At 34.9% G+C, this 15,003-nt stretch overlaps 1 protein-coding gene across 3 annotated transcripts; it reads left to right on the top strand.

Moving 5' to 3' along the window:
* The first annotated feature begins 2,804 nt into the window (after positions 1 to 2,804).
* Positions 2,805 to 6,546, top strand: LOC127169358 (rano class II histocompatibility antigen, A beta chain). 3 transcript variants are annotated; one of them, XM_051116670.1, is made up of 6 exons: positions 2,805 to 2,874; positions 4,534 to 4,806; positions 5,095 to 5,376; positions 5,459 to 5,572; positions 5,669 to 5,697; positions 5,786 to 6,546. In XM_051116670.1, the coding sequence occupies exons 1-5, from the start codon at positions 2,805 to 2,807 to the stop codon at positions 5,689 to 5,691; spliced, it is 762 nt and encodes a 253-aa protein (XP_050972627.1). In that variant the 3' UTR covers positions 5,692 to 5,697; positions 5,786 to 6,546. The 3 variants fall into 3 exon arrangements, with proteins under 3 accessions (XP_050972627.1, XP_050972626.1, XP_050972628.1); XM_051116671.1 differs by adding an exon at positions 3,873 to 3,976 and having other exon boundaries at positions 2,813 to 2,874; positions 5,669 to 6,546; XM_051116669.1 differs by having other exon boundaries at positions 5,669 to 6,546.
* Positions 6,547 to 15,003: the final 8,457 nt, after the last annotated feature.

A 15,003-nucleotide genomic window follows, 5' to 3' on the forward strand; every position in this document is an offset into this window, starting at 1 on the left:
GGGGTAAAATATGTTACTGTGTAACATATACCCAACTCCTTCACCCAACTATAAAGGAGGTCCTGTACTCATTTTCAACCAAAAACTAAGCCATTAACAGTATAGTTTATCCTGTTAAGCAGTTAAATTTAAAATAACTAAAAGGTTAAAATTATAAAACTATAAAATTTTATCTCAGACCTTATATATGAGACAGCTTGTAAGCTAATTAAATAAATGCTCTGTTTGGTTATGAAATTAATTTTAGAAAACCTACAAAAATACAAAACTGGCAACATTTTTACAACGTACTGTGTTTGCTGAGATGAGATCCCTGAAAGACAAGAGGAGTTGTCAATAAATATTACTCATACTTCATATGAGTCAGTGTCAGTTTGAACTTTAGCTGTTCTTATTGCATTTACAGGCTTTAACCAGGGATGTCTTCAGCATGCTATGTCTCAAACACATGTAAAAAGTGAAGCTAGTATAATCTAACGTTGTAGACACACCAAAAAATGTTTTTCAGGAACTTCTTGTCATTAAAAACAATGAGCACTATATTTTAGTTCCTTGTTCTGACTCCTATTTCCTTGTTCCAAGGAATTATATTTCTCTTACTTGTCTTACTGGAATATTGTTTTTTTTTTTTTTTTTTTCCTCAGATCTCATCCAACCACATTTCTAAACACCTCAGTGCTTTTGGTAAATTCATTGGCAGAAATTAGTTTGGTTGATTTAACTGTAGAAGAGCTAATTATATATCAGATTTTTTTAGCAGTTGTTTTAACAAAATTATTTGCACCTTGTCAAAATTGTAAGAAATAATTTCTTTTCAAGCATGTGATGCTCCTGTAATTTGTATTTAGACACACCTGTGGCGAGTAACAGGTGTGGGCAATATAGTAATCACACTTGCAACCAGTTAAAATGGAGAAAAGTTGACTCAACCTTTGTGTTGTGTGTCACACTGAGCATGGAGAAAAGATAGAAGTGTAAAGAGTTGTCTGTGGATTTGAGAGAAAAAATATGTAAAAACATGAATGACCTCAAGGCTACAAGTCCATCTCCAGAGATCTTAATGTTCCTGTGTCCACTGTGCGCAATATCATCAAGAGGTTTACAGCCCATGGCACTGTAGCTAACCTCCCTGGATGTGGACAGAAGAGCAAAATTAATGAAAAATTACAACGAAGGATTGTTCGAATGGTGGATAAAGAACCCTGATTAACTTACAAACAAATTTAGGCTGATCTGCAGACACAAGGTACAACAGTGTCAGCTCGCACTATCCATCGCCATCTGAATGAAAAGGGACACTACTGTAGGAGACCCAGGAAGACACCACTGCACAAAAAGTGACTTATGTGACAAACCCACTACTTCTGGGAGAACCTACTGTGGACAGATGAGACAAAAGTAGAGCTTTATGGTAAAGGACATAATGGCACTGTTTACAGAAAAAGAAATGAGGCCTTCAAAGAAAAAACACAGTCCCTACAGTCAAACATGGTGGAGGTCCAAAGATGTTTTGGGGTTGCTTTGCTGCTTCTGGCACTGGATGCCTTGACTCTGTGAACGGTATCATGAAATCTGATGATTACCAAAGAATTTTGAGGCCCAATGTAGTGGCCAGTGTCAGAAAGCTGCATCTCCACCAGAGGTCATGGGTCTTCCAGCAGGACAATAACCCGAAACGCATTTTAAAAAGCACTCAGAAATGGTTACAAACAAAGCGGTGGAGACTCCTAAATTGGCCCGAAATGAGTCCAGATCTGAGTCCCATAAAACCCCTGTGGAGAGATCTCAAAATAGCAGTTGGGAGAAGGCATCCTTCAAATCTGAATGACCTGGAGTAGTTTACAATAGAAGAGTGGTCCAAAATTCCAGTAGAGAGGTGTAAGAAACTCGCTCATGGATACAGGAACTGACTGATTTCAGTTATTTTGGAACTGTATCAGATTTGACTTCTTCTCTGTTTTTTGAGCTCCAATGCAAACAAAAAATAAATAAATAAAATAACATGTGAGTACCAAAATATTTGCAACTTTAACAATTTTCTGAGAGAAAGGGGGTGGTGGTGGGGGGTGGTGGTGTGGTGGTGTGGTGGTGTGGTGCATTTAAAACATTTGTTGTGTTAAACTATTTCAGTTAATTTAGTTTGTAAATTATACATGTCAACTTTAAAAAAAACTAGTGAATGTCAATTTATTTAATGAATTTGGGTAAAATGAAGGTTAAAGGTTGGTCCACATTACCTGAATCCCATTAGCCCACACTTATTCTAACACTTTCAGCCAAAGTGGGCAAGCAATATTTAAACACCTTACAAGAAAACAAACAAACAAACAAAAAACAAAAATTCTATGCATTTTACTCTGTTAACGGTAGTATTGAATAAAACCAGAACTGTCACAATAATATGTGTATAATACCTTATAACTTATAAGCTTATGTTAAAGGGTTTTCTACCTTTCACCATGACACAATCCTCATTTGAGGTGTGGCCACACCAACCAGTGTCATATTGCATCAACCAAAACTGTTTTATTATTTAGAGAAATACTGTGCCATTAATTAAAAAAACATTATTATGCTCTGAAAGTGTAAACCCATTGAACACAGTACAATCAAGTTTAAACGGACCACTTCACATGAATTCACCCTAATACAATAATTAAAATTTATTAACTTGACAGTGTTTGTTGACAAATGAAAGCTGCCTAGCAACACTTTACACATACCTGAAGTAACTGGTGGAAATCATCTTAGACATCAGTGAACATAAGCAAATCACATTCAGCAGGGATTCATTGTGAGTGAAAATGTCACCGCTAAAGCACTTGAGCTGTCATCTCATTCTGACACTGGCTGTATTTACTGGAACAGAAAGTGGTAAGTAAAATGAGAGGTACTGAAGTAACATAGTTAAATATCAACAATAACTGCATTATTATCAGTAGCAGCAGAGCTTAATTAAATTAGTTAAAAGTTTTTGTTTTGATTCGATTTGATATTGTGCATTACAAGTAGCCTAATATCAATCACACTGTAGGTGGGTTGTTTTGATTAAGTAATAATAACTTAAACAAATACAGGTAACTTACAAAATTCATTGAAAAGTTCACCAGCTGACAATGTAGATGCCAAATGTTGTTGTTGTGATGATAGACTGTATGGTTGTGATTACATGCAGTTTTCCCTCACCACTGTAACATGCTGCTTTTGCAAGGTTCCGTGAAAAATGTCCTTTTATACCTTGAATAAGATTATCACAGCTTCATCAAGTTCGTCAAAATTATCCATGCTCAATCACTTTTAGTCAGCTTTGACGAAATTCCTCTTATAGCGGGTCTTTTCAAAGTGACTAGCGGCCTTATTACCTGACCTGAGTACAGCGTGCTGATTCACTAAAATGCACTTATCTGCTTCTGTTCACAAACAACAAGGGTGCTTGTCAGCTTCTGCAGTAAAAGGTGAAATCGCAATGCCTTGAAAGTGGACAATTAGCTTTTTTGACTAAATGTGTGTAGGATTTAGATTGCACTGATCGTTTAGATCATGTGTGGAGAATAATGCACTGCACTCAGTTCTTTTTTTTTTTTTTTTTTTTGAAAATGACTTTTATAATTTTTTACCTTGCCTTAAAATTATTACAGGTGCATCTCAAAAAAATTTGAATATCATGAAAAAGTTCATTTTTTGTTTGTAACTTATTTTAAATTCTGAAAATTTCAGATATTCTAGATTCATTACAGTTAAAGTAAAACATTTCAAAAGTTTTTTTTTTCATTTTGAGGATTAGAGCTTACAGCTCATAAAAGCCAAAAATCCAATATCTAAAAATATTAGAATATTTACACTCGAGTTTCATTAAACGTCCTTCCCTACAGTATAAATTCTAGGCATCTCTTGTTCTTTGAAACAACAATAATGGGGAAGACTGCTGACTTGGCAATGGTCCAGAAGACAATCATTGACACCATCCACAAAGAGGGTAAGTCACAGAAGGTTATTACTGAAAGGGGTGGCTTTTTACGGAGTGCTGTATCAAAGCATATTAAATGCAAAGTTGACTGGAAGGAAGAAATCGCTTCCATGCCACACCTCACTGAGGCTGTAATTTGTGCTAGGAGCAAGTAATTTGCTGTAATATGTGCTGCTGACCACGTATTGAGTGCATAAATGAACACATTTTAAAGAACTTTTTTGCAAATCCATTTTTTGATTGATCTTAGGAGATATTCTAATATTTTGAGATACTGGGTTTTTGACTTTCATGAGCTATAAACTCTAATCATCAAAATTAAAACAAAAAACTTTACAAATGGTTTACTTTAGATGTTATGGATCTAGAATATATGAAAGTTTCAGTTTTTGAAAGAAGTTATAAACAAAAAAATGAACTTTTTCAGGATATTCAATTTTTTTGAGATGCACCTGTATACTGTTTCTCTTAAGAAAAGTGACTTGATCTGATGGTCCTTCGAGGGTGGACTGTTTTCTTGTTGACAATTTTTGTTTTCTTGTTGACCTGCAATTTTTCTTTTTCAGCTGATCAATATTACTTATCCCGATGGTCAAGATGCTTCTACAGCGCCCGTGATCTCAGTGACATGGTCTATATTGACAACTTCTATTTTAATAAACATCTGTTTGTACAGTTCAACAGCACTGTTGGGAGGTTTGTGGGGTTAAATAAGTATGGACTAAGTGTTGCAGAGGGATGGAACAATAGCCCCACTCTGATAGCAGAGATAGCAAGTGTTGATACAGAATGCAAATATAATATAAAAAACAGGGATCCAGCTCTCCGTGATAAAGCAGGTAAGTGACCCTTCTCTAAACTTTCTGTCACTTATGTAACACTTGTTTTTAACATTTATGTTATTTTTACTGGAGGACGTAGAAAATAATAATTAATTTAAAAAATGTTTTAATGTAACCATAGTAAGCATTTAATTCTAGTGATTTTAAATGTAAAAAAAAAAAGTGAGTAAAAATAATTCCAAGGTTTTCTCAAATTAGCTCCATACCTACTTGCCACACACTAACACATACATATGAATTGATGGTTCAGAAACTGTACTTAGGGTGTTGCTCTCTTTCATTCAGTGAAACCAAAAGTTAAGCTCAGCTTAGTGAAACAGGCTGGTGCCATTTTTCCAGCTGTGCTGATATGCAGCGCATATGAGTTTTATCCAAAACACATCAAAGTGTCCTGGCTGAGAAATGGTGAAGTAGTGAACTCTGACGTGACCTCAGTTATGGAGATGGCTGATGGTGACTGGTACTACCAGATACATTCTGAGATGGTGTACATCCCAAAATACGGAGAAAAGATCTCTTGTATGGTGGACCATGCCAGCTTGAATCAACCCATAGTCACAGACTGGGGTAAGAGGAGATACTAACTGATTGTCATATTAATAACTACTTCTGTGATCAGCATAATGTGACACACAAATGTACCCTACAGATCCATTACTTCCTGAGTCTGAGAAGATTAAAGTCGGTATTGGGGCATCTGTTCTGGTGCTGGGAGTCATTATAGCAGCTGCTGGGCTCATTTACTACAAGATAAAATCAACACGTAAGCAGAAATGAGAATAATTCAGAATGCTACTAATCATTGTCATCCCTGTACATGCAGTTTGTCAATCGTTTTTTTTTTTTTTTTCTTTTACAGAGAGGCCCTCACCTTGTCATTGATAATAGGTTTCATACATTTTTTCTTTCTTTGTAAAACTGTCAGACTTAGCCACTTGATTAAAAAGTATAATAATCGTAATTATACAAATTTCAGGTCATCATTCTGAATGGAAGGGACTGCTATTAATGAAGAATTTATCCTTTATGACATACATCATGACATTAAAAAAAAACAACTATGATTGTAATATATCTCCAAATGTGATACTGATATTGTGTGTGTGTGTGTGTGTGTGCACCTGGTATTAATCACGTTATGGGGACCAAATGTCCCCACAACGATAGTAATACCAGTAAATTTTGACCTTGTGGGGACATTTGTGAGGTCCCCATGAGGAAACAGGCTTATAAATCATGCAGAATGAGAAAGTATGATTTTTTTGAGAAAGTAAAAGTGTGCACAGTCTCCTGTGAGGGCTAGGTTTAGGTGTAGGGTAGGTGTAGGGCGATAGAAAATACGGTTTGCACAGTATAAAAATCATTACGCCTATGGAATGTCCCCATAAAACATGTAAACACAGCGTGTGTGTGTGTGTGTGTGTGAAAATTGTGTTAGATCATACTTGTGCACCTTATGATAATATAAACTGATGGAGATTGTTCTTGCTGACTAAATGTCTTTGTATTTATATATTATAATGAACTTAGTGTCATGGGTATTCATTTTTGTTTGTGTGTGTGTGTGTGTGTGTGTGGTTTCTGTGTTCCAATGAGTGTTATGTCGAAGTTTTCTTTGATTTGATTCTGTTGTTGTTATTTTGACGTTGTCTGTGTTTATATTTGTATATGTCCTTGGTTATAGTTTGTTTCTTGGTTGGTTGTTGTCTTTGGTATGCTGTTGCAATTTGCATTGAATTGTGGTCATCTTCAATTATCCTTTTGTGTAATTAAAGATCTGTGATTAGGTCTAAAAGAAGGCTTTTGTCTCTTGCCTTTTGTCTCAGGTATGAAAATCTCTTCTACCACATAATACACAGTACGGGAAATCCTAGCCTACTGTAGTTCTGGTCTGTTGAATGACAGTAGTGAAGTCCTTATATTCTTATTAACTTCAGGTGGAACTTCAAGTATTGTTACACCTCCTCGCCCAGCTAGGAATGTTATTGTTCTAAGAATGTTCCGAGAACATTATGCATTATGTAACTATATGTTTGTTATGGCAAAAGGGAAAATGTTATTAGATGATGCTCCTTGCATGATGATGATGATTCAGATTTCATCTAGTCTAATCTATGGTATTAGTTGTGCATTATTATTTTGTATATAATTCAGCGGTTCCATAGACTTTCAGCAGAATTCAGCAGAAGCTTAATCAAAAAAAAAAAATTCAAAGATCAGTCAAAAGAAGTTGAGTCAAACTGCCTAACTAAAGCATAGTGGTGACATCAAACCAAACTATTACTTTCAAACAGACATCATCTAAACCTCTGTGAATCTCAATAAAAACTGTAAATGTATGACAGAAATAAAGTCAATCTGGTTTAAAATAAGTAAAGCTGGTAATGCTGTTTTTGAAGTTATTTAATGACATCAAACAAAGGTTGGGTTTTCACTTTCAACCAAAATTTGACTTCTAAGCAATGAAAGTCCATATCTAGTGTGATTGGAAGATTTATTAGAATGTTAGAGGATAATGTTCTAACAATATTATCAATAAACATTGTTAGAATGTTTTTAGAGAATGTTATCCTACCTTTTAGCAGAACATTCTGGGAACTAAAATAAAACGTGCCACTGAAAACATTCCCAGAACATGAAAAATTTCTAGCTAGGACACTGACGGACTAAATGGGCGCCACCTGAGCCAATTTTACTCACTTGCAGCCGCCTATGCTGTACAGAAGTGCATATTGCGAGCAAATTTCATTCATATCATATCATATAAATTGATACACATAGAACAACACCTACCAGAGGGATCACAGTGGTGGAATAAATGGGCACTGTGGCCGCAAAAGACAAAGCGGGAGAAATGAAAATGCTGTTGTATATAAAAAAAGTCATCAAACTGTGCATGCTCATCATCCTTGGCTATCCTAATAACACACTAAAAGTTCTTAGTTGTCCCAACTTTAAATATTAACTTGGTCAAACAAATTAGTCTAAATTTTTATTTTACCCGCTTCTTTTGAACTATTTCAACTTTGTTAATGTTAAATAGTTCAGTAAACTTTAAAACTGAATTTGTAATACAAAACATAAGTTGTTGTTTTTTTACAGTGTAGCTGCAATACATTACATATCAGGTAAATATAGCTTCACTTTTCATATCTGTTGTGCTACACTGTAAAAACAAATAAGTTGATTCAACTTAAAATAATTTGTAACCTGGCTGCCTTAAAATGTTGTGTTAAATAAGCTAAAAAACTTATGTTGTTTAAACATATGTTGGAGTTCCTTAAACCTAGAATTAATAGTTGGGATAACAAAGGTGAAGCTGAGTCAACTTTTAGGTTTTTAGTTAGCCCAGCAAGATAAGAAAGTTGTGCTAACCTAAATGTAAGTTGAAACAACATAAAATTAGTGAGACCAACATGACAAGAAAGTTGTGCTAACCTAAATCCAAGTTGAAACAACATAAACTTAGTGAGACCAACAAATGTTTAGTTGTTTAAACTAACCCTTTTGTTGAATAAATTTATAATTATAAGTTGTGCAGACTGAATAAAAATTGGCTAAACGAAGCATCTTGTTGAATCAACTTATATTTTTAAGGCAGCCAGGTTACTTTTTAAAGAATAGTTCATCTTACTTGTAATGTTAAGTTCATTCAACTGGTTAAACTATGCAATTTGCCCACACAACTCAAGTTTAAATTTATAATTATAAGTTGTGCAAACTGAATAAAAATCGGCTCAACTAAGCATTTTGTTGAATCAACTTATATTTTTAAGGCAGCCAGGTTACTTTTTCAAGAATAGTTCATCTTACCTGTAATGTTAAGTTCATTAAACTAGTGGAACTATGCAATTTGCCCACACAACTCAAGTTTAAATTCATAATTATAAGTTGTGCAAACTGAATAAAAATCGGCTCAACTAAGCATTTTGTTGAATCAACTTACATTTTTAAGGCAGCCAGGTTACTTTTTCTAGAATAGTTAATCTTACTTGTAATGTTATGTTCATTCAACTAACTGACAGCTGGCTGAACTATGTAATTTGCCCACACAACTCAAGTTTCTATTTTCTAACAGTACTGCAGAAAATAGTCTCATGGACACTGAAAAACATGCAGAAGGCTATTTTATTTGAATTCAGAATAGACAACCTCCTACTTAGTATTACTGTGTTTAGTATTAAAACACCCTAACTTTAAAAAACATAGATAAACATTGACATTTCATTTCTGTGTAACAATTACAGTACATATTTACATTCCTTTCACTAATTCACATTTAATCAAAAGAACAGATTAGGGATTCTAAATTTAGAAGTAGCATGTTGCGTAGCCCGTAAACACACTAAGAACAGCTACTCCCACCAATGTTCATGAAAAGTTTTTGGAGAACATTGGAAGTGTGCTTCATGTGTTTTGGGTAATCAGTGTTAATGATGTAAAGAAGACCCATCCAAACCACAAATGCTTTCAGGACGTCACAGATATTGGTAAGGTCAAGACGCTCTTCCAAAATGATGGCAATAGTTTCTTATGGAAGCATTCCTCATTGCTCCTCCTCAGTCACAATCAAGATGTCCATTTCTATGCCCTTCACTAATTCTTCAATTTCATGAGATGCCTGAAAACAACAACAAAAAAAGAATTATTTACATGCAAATATAATAATTGAATCAACATAGAATACTACTGTACATTAACTATAGTAATACATTCTGTTAAAAATATTTTTTTTAAAAAAAGGCGTAAGTTACGTGAGCATGGCTAGGAGTATCAGACCAACTGCAACAAGTACTTTAATTTCCAGAATATAAGGGTGTTTCAACACTAGCACTTTTGGTGTGCACCAGGTTCGGTTGATGTTAGAGTTTGGTTCATTTGGATGGTGTGAATTCTTAGTTCTATCATTGTTTATCTGAAATTGTAGCCATTAGGGATTTATAAAACTAGTTGCCAAAATTCTACTGCTGCTAGTCGATGCTGAAAATACCAGTCGTTCAATTTTTTTATTGGCACATTCTGACATATTTTGCTTCAAAGTTTTACAAAGACTATATTCAAAGTATAGTCACTTTAATATTACATTTTACATACAAAATATTTTTTAGTAAATAAATATTTACTTATATTATCAGTCTTGCCCACACATTCACAAGAGTATCATGACACGTATGTGATGCTGATGTAGAACATGCATGCACTGCGCCTTGTTTACGAGCAGAGAAATGCACACACCTGTCGTGGTACTCTCGTGAACGTGCATCGAGGACTGAAAAAAACTAAATTACATTTTTTAAATCTAATATAAAATGACATTAAAAATTACAATAGCAACTAGGAGTGTTACGGTATGTGTATTAGAACCGAACGATTCACGGGGGAAAATTCTAAATGGAAGTGGTCATCCATATACCCTACTCCTTCAAAGGGCAGAGCCCTTGAAGTTTAGACTTTGGAGTGAACAGGGCAACTGTGTGCCATTATGTAGATTTGTTTTATGAATGCACTTGGCAAAGGGAGCGACGTGTCTGTCAACAGATGTCGCTATTTTAATGGCATAGAAAATATCTTTTTATTGTTGTTAGCATTATTGTTGCAAATAAACATACATTTTATGTTTTAAATATATAATATATAATAATAAACATAGCAATTCCAATAGGGTCCTCGCACTGCAGTGATCGGGCCCTAAAAACTAATATAAAACATTTTAAAATATAAACTGTATGTTTATTTGCAACAATAATGCTAACAACAATAAAAAGACATTTATGCCTTTAAAACAGCGACATCTGCTGACGGACACCATGCTGCATTGTCACGGAAACATGCCAGCTGAAGGTAATGAGGAAATTACGTTGCTCCCTTTGCCAAGTGCATTGCAAATATCTACATAATGGCATGCATGTGCCCTGCTCACTCCAGTCTAAACTCCAACACTCAAAAAGGTACCGTTTTGTTGCTGGGGCTGGAACTATCCCTTTAACACTTTGTGGCTTTTTTTAGTATTGTGAATGTACCATGTATCATGACATACAGTAAGTACTGTGTACCATATCGAAAACTTACATGTTACAGCCGCTGATACGCTGCAGATTGATGGTGCTCAATTTGGTCACCCACAACTATAATGCCAAAAGTCATGTCCTGGATGAATACCTCGAGAACCTGTGTGCTTTAATAAAAACAAAGGGAAGCCTTAAACTATGCCTTATAATATTAATTCACAAACTCCAGTAAATATGTGCACTAAATAAATACATTTACTTACAACTTTGTCCAAGCTGTACAATGTGATAGTCATCCCTTGTCTGCATAGCACTGATGGATACAACTGCAAAAGGACTTGCTGAGGTCCAACCACAAGATCGTTGAATTTTATGCTGATCTTCAGTCATTCCAGTATATCACAAATATGAAAAATACAGAAACATGTTAAAACAACACTAAAAATAAAAATAAATACATCTTGACAGAGAAGGCCAAATGTCATTGCAAGTTTACATTTCAATTACCAAACCCCCATTTTACAATACAGGAAAGGCTTTTAAACTACATAACACAGGAAATTAGAACAACCAAAAACAGCTAATTTTACACATTTATGACAATCCTTATCGCAGTGCTGTTTAAACAAGATATACACCTCTATTATTATTCAAAAACCCATAGTTTTATAATGTGTATAGTTGTATATGTGTCCGGTGAGGCACTTCAGTAACTGAGAGAAGAGTTTGTACCGGTTCAAATGAACTCTGAGGTAGCTGCTCATTCGTTTCTTTTATAACATGCATAAAAATGACAGTTCGAGTAGTAATCTTGTTTTTAATTTTAATCGTTCATAAATTCTTTTTTTAATTCTCCATTCTAAATCCATACATTTGTTCGTCCCTGTCCATCTCGCGCTCTGCATGAACAGTCTCTCTCTAATAATACATACCAAACTGTATATTTATCATTCTCCACATAAATCTAGCTCAGTACCGCATGGGAGTATACTTGATATATCGAAAATACTGTGGAACCGTGTCTATTTTGAGGCCGCGAAACTAGTACATATAACCAACTAGAAAATACGACGCTTTAAACCATACTTGTACTCTTCTTAGACAACATACATAAATGTACATATATTAAACAAATAAATACAAATATTTACTTACCAAATTTGTTGATTGAGAACATTTTCCAACTCTGTGGAGAAGCTCACCATGATGGCTGACAAACATCTTCTTTCTGCAACGGTCTTCACGAGATCTCGCGATATGTGACATTAAGAACGTGATTTCCTCATTAAATTGATTCAACACATTTTTTTAAGTTGAGGGGGCAAATAAAAACGTTTTGTCAACTTATGAATTAGTTGAGACAGTAAAATTTAAGATATTAAGTTGAATGAGCAAATTCAATAGCTGCAAGTTGTGTCAACTTAAAAAAATTAATTGAAACAACTAAATGGTGAAATTATTTTTTACAGTGTAGTTATCAAGCTCATCAGACTGCACAGCACAGACCTCTTTGCTTTAAAACACCACATGCAAAGAATAACCTAAAGTAGGAAATCAAGGATCAAAAGCGCCACGCAAAACACTGATCTCCATGATGGTGACATCGTTTTAACCAATAAAACATCGACATCTGATCCTCTGTAATTCTCAACAACACCAGGTTTTTATCACTAATGCACAATCATCATTTAATTAGTCACTTAATTATCTCATTAACTTTAACTCTTTGAGGACTTGGGATTTGACTTGAGACTTGCTTGTGACTTGAAAGGAATGACTTGGTTCCACCTCTGGTAAAATCAGCAGTCTGAGTTCATGAGTGGAATAAACATATGGTAGGACTATTACTTTCTTATAATATTCAATATAAAATCATTAAAACACAATGTAGCATAATGGACAAAGACAAAAGGGCTGTAGAGATTATTCTATATGGAAAAACGTGAATAAATGCGGCGTTGCGTTCTGGGCTCACCTGCTTGTCTCTAGTTGTTTTAAAAATGTAGAGGAGCATACTGAGTTTAGTCTATCATCTTAGTCTGTTATGCCACATTATGCCACGTTTTGTGGAGGAAAACTCTATATACATATAGATTATATTAATAAACTGTATATTGAATTTGATCTTTTAATAGCACTATATTAATACATTAAGCCATATTAAGTGTTAATGATTTTCTAAACACTTAATGAGAGACTTTGTGCATTGCATTCATATTCTGCTGTTCTGTGGCCATGGATCTGCAGGTCTTGTCTTTATCTCCTACAGATGACTTGCAGGACCTCACATTGACAGACAGGCTTCCTCGCATTGACAGACAGGCACATGACACGCATGTGCAAATTTTTCCCCCAATCCACTTAAGCGCAAACTTCACCCCACAGCTGATTCTAAAGGTTTTATTGGTTGTGTCAATCACAGTGTTGATTTCCTACAAACAATTCTAAATCTACCCCACACCTGACACTAACCTTAACCAGTGAAACTGACTGCATGGTGGGATTGGCACTGAATAGCATGGTGGATAAACAATTAATAAAATTATGCGATATAAGATTGCCGGACCGGTCTATAACTCCCCAACCGGACCTCAGAGGACAACGGGACCGTTTTAGTTATACTCAGCATCACTACACCCTCCTACCCTGCGAATTTCAAGTCCCAAGTTTTATTTTGAAACGTAAGTCAATAACAATTGGCTGAAGCCAGAGCCAATGGTGAAAGTCTTTGCGTGACAAGACCCCGCCCCATTTTGGAGTTCCCGCCCCCATTTGGAGATCTCCGGTCTGCAGTTATACATACTTGGAAGGACCTGCTATTAAATTAGTTTTAATCATTCAACCACTACAGCGTCTTGTTTCTACTGGCAACACGCACAATTTGTGTGGATTGCAAGTGACGTTAGGTAGCTGAAAGTGCAAGTGGCGATTGCGAGTGACATCCTAATTTAGTTTCTTTTTTCTTGTTTTCACCACCTGTTGTAAAATGTAAAAGCAAAATTAACAAAAATTAACAGAGGCTTAGATGTTGATATCTGTTTGAAAGTAGTAGTTTGGCTTGATGTCACAATTATGGCGATAAGTGTTCGCTTTAGTTGTGCAATTTGACTCTAGCTGCTGTAGGTATGTGTGTTATAATAAAGACAACAAGAGAAAATATGATCAGATAATGTTGTGCAATCATATAGTGAATCTGATTGTTCTTATCTACAGTATAATCAATGCTATTAATTTCTTTTTAGTAACAGTAGTGTTCTGATCAAATAATCTGTATCCATAATTTTCAAAACAATTCTGTACGAATAGTAATCTACCTGTATTTAAAAAAAAAAAAACATTATTCACAAAGCATTTTGATACTGAATGCTTAGACACACATAGACATCAAGAACCAGTGTATGAATCTTAATGGTGTCATGCTTCATGCTGCAGTGCATTCTGGGAACCCTGAATGCGTTTTGTATGATGCACCCAGAATGCACTGCAGCATGAAGCATATCATACACTATTCATACACTGATTATTGATGTTTGTGTGACAAAGAATGTTGCTTCAATTTAAATTCTTGACCTTATCTGATTAAAATGAATCTCAGTTTCTCAATCTCAGTTTATATGCAGCTCCAGGAAGTAACACTAGATAAAATCAGATTATTATGTAGTAATACCATCATCAAACAAGCAGTGTTATCTGATCATATTTACTCTTACTGTTTTTGCAATAAAAAATATAGTTACAGCAGCTAGAGAATACCATCTGTCAATCTCAATGAAAACTTGTGTAAATTAAGTCAATCTGTGTCTGTATTCACAAAACATTCTAAGGCTAAAAGTAGCTCATAACTCTTAAAAATAAGTCGTGTCAGTCCTAAATTTAGGACTTTCTAAATTTTTGCTCTAAGAGTATTTCACAAAGCGTTTTAGCACTAAAGCCAGCTCCTAAATCTGTGAGTAGTGAAGAGGACTCGTAAGTCACTAAAACCAACTCACAAATTATCCTCCTTGCTGAAAACAATACAAACCATTACAGCAATTCTACAAATACCATCACAAACCATCAACTTTTAACCATTAAAACCATTAAAAAATGATTTTCTGTAGTGTGTTTTGGGACATGTTCCATTAGGATTTAGTGGTTTTAACAAGCCACCAATAGAAGGCGACCAATTACCAGTAGAGACCAACAG

Source organism: Labeo rohita, chromosome 8 (assembly GCF_022985175.1).
Source record: "Labeo rohita strain BAU-BD-2019 chromosome 8, IGBB_LRoh.1.0, whole genome shotgun sequence".
Classification (NCBI taxonomy): domain Eukaryota; kingdom Metazoa; phylum Chordata; class Actinopteri; order Cypriniformes; family Cyprinidae; genus Labeo; species Labeo rohita.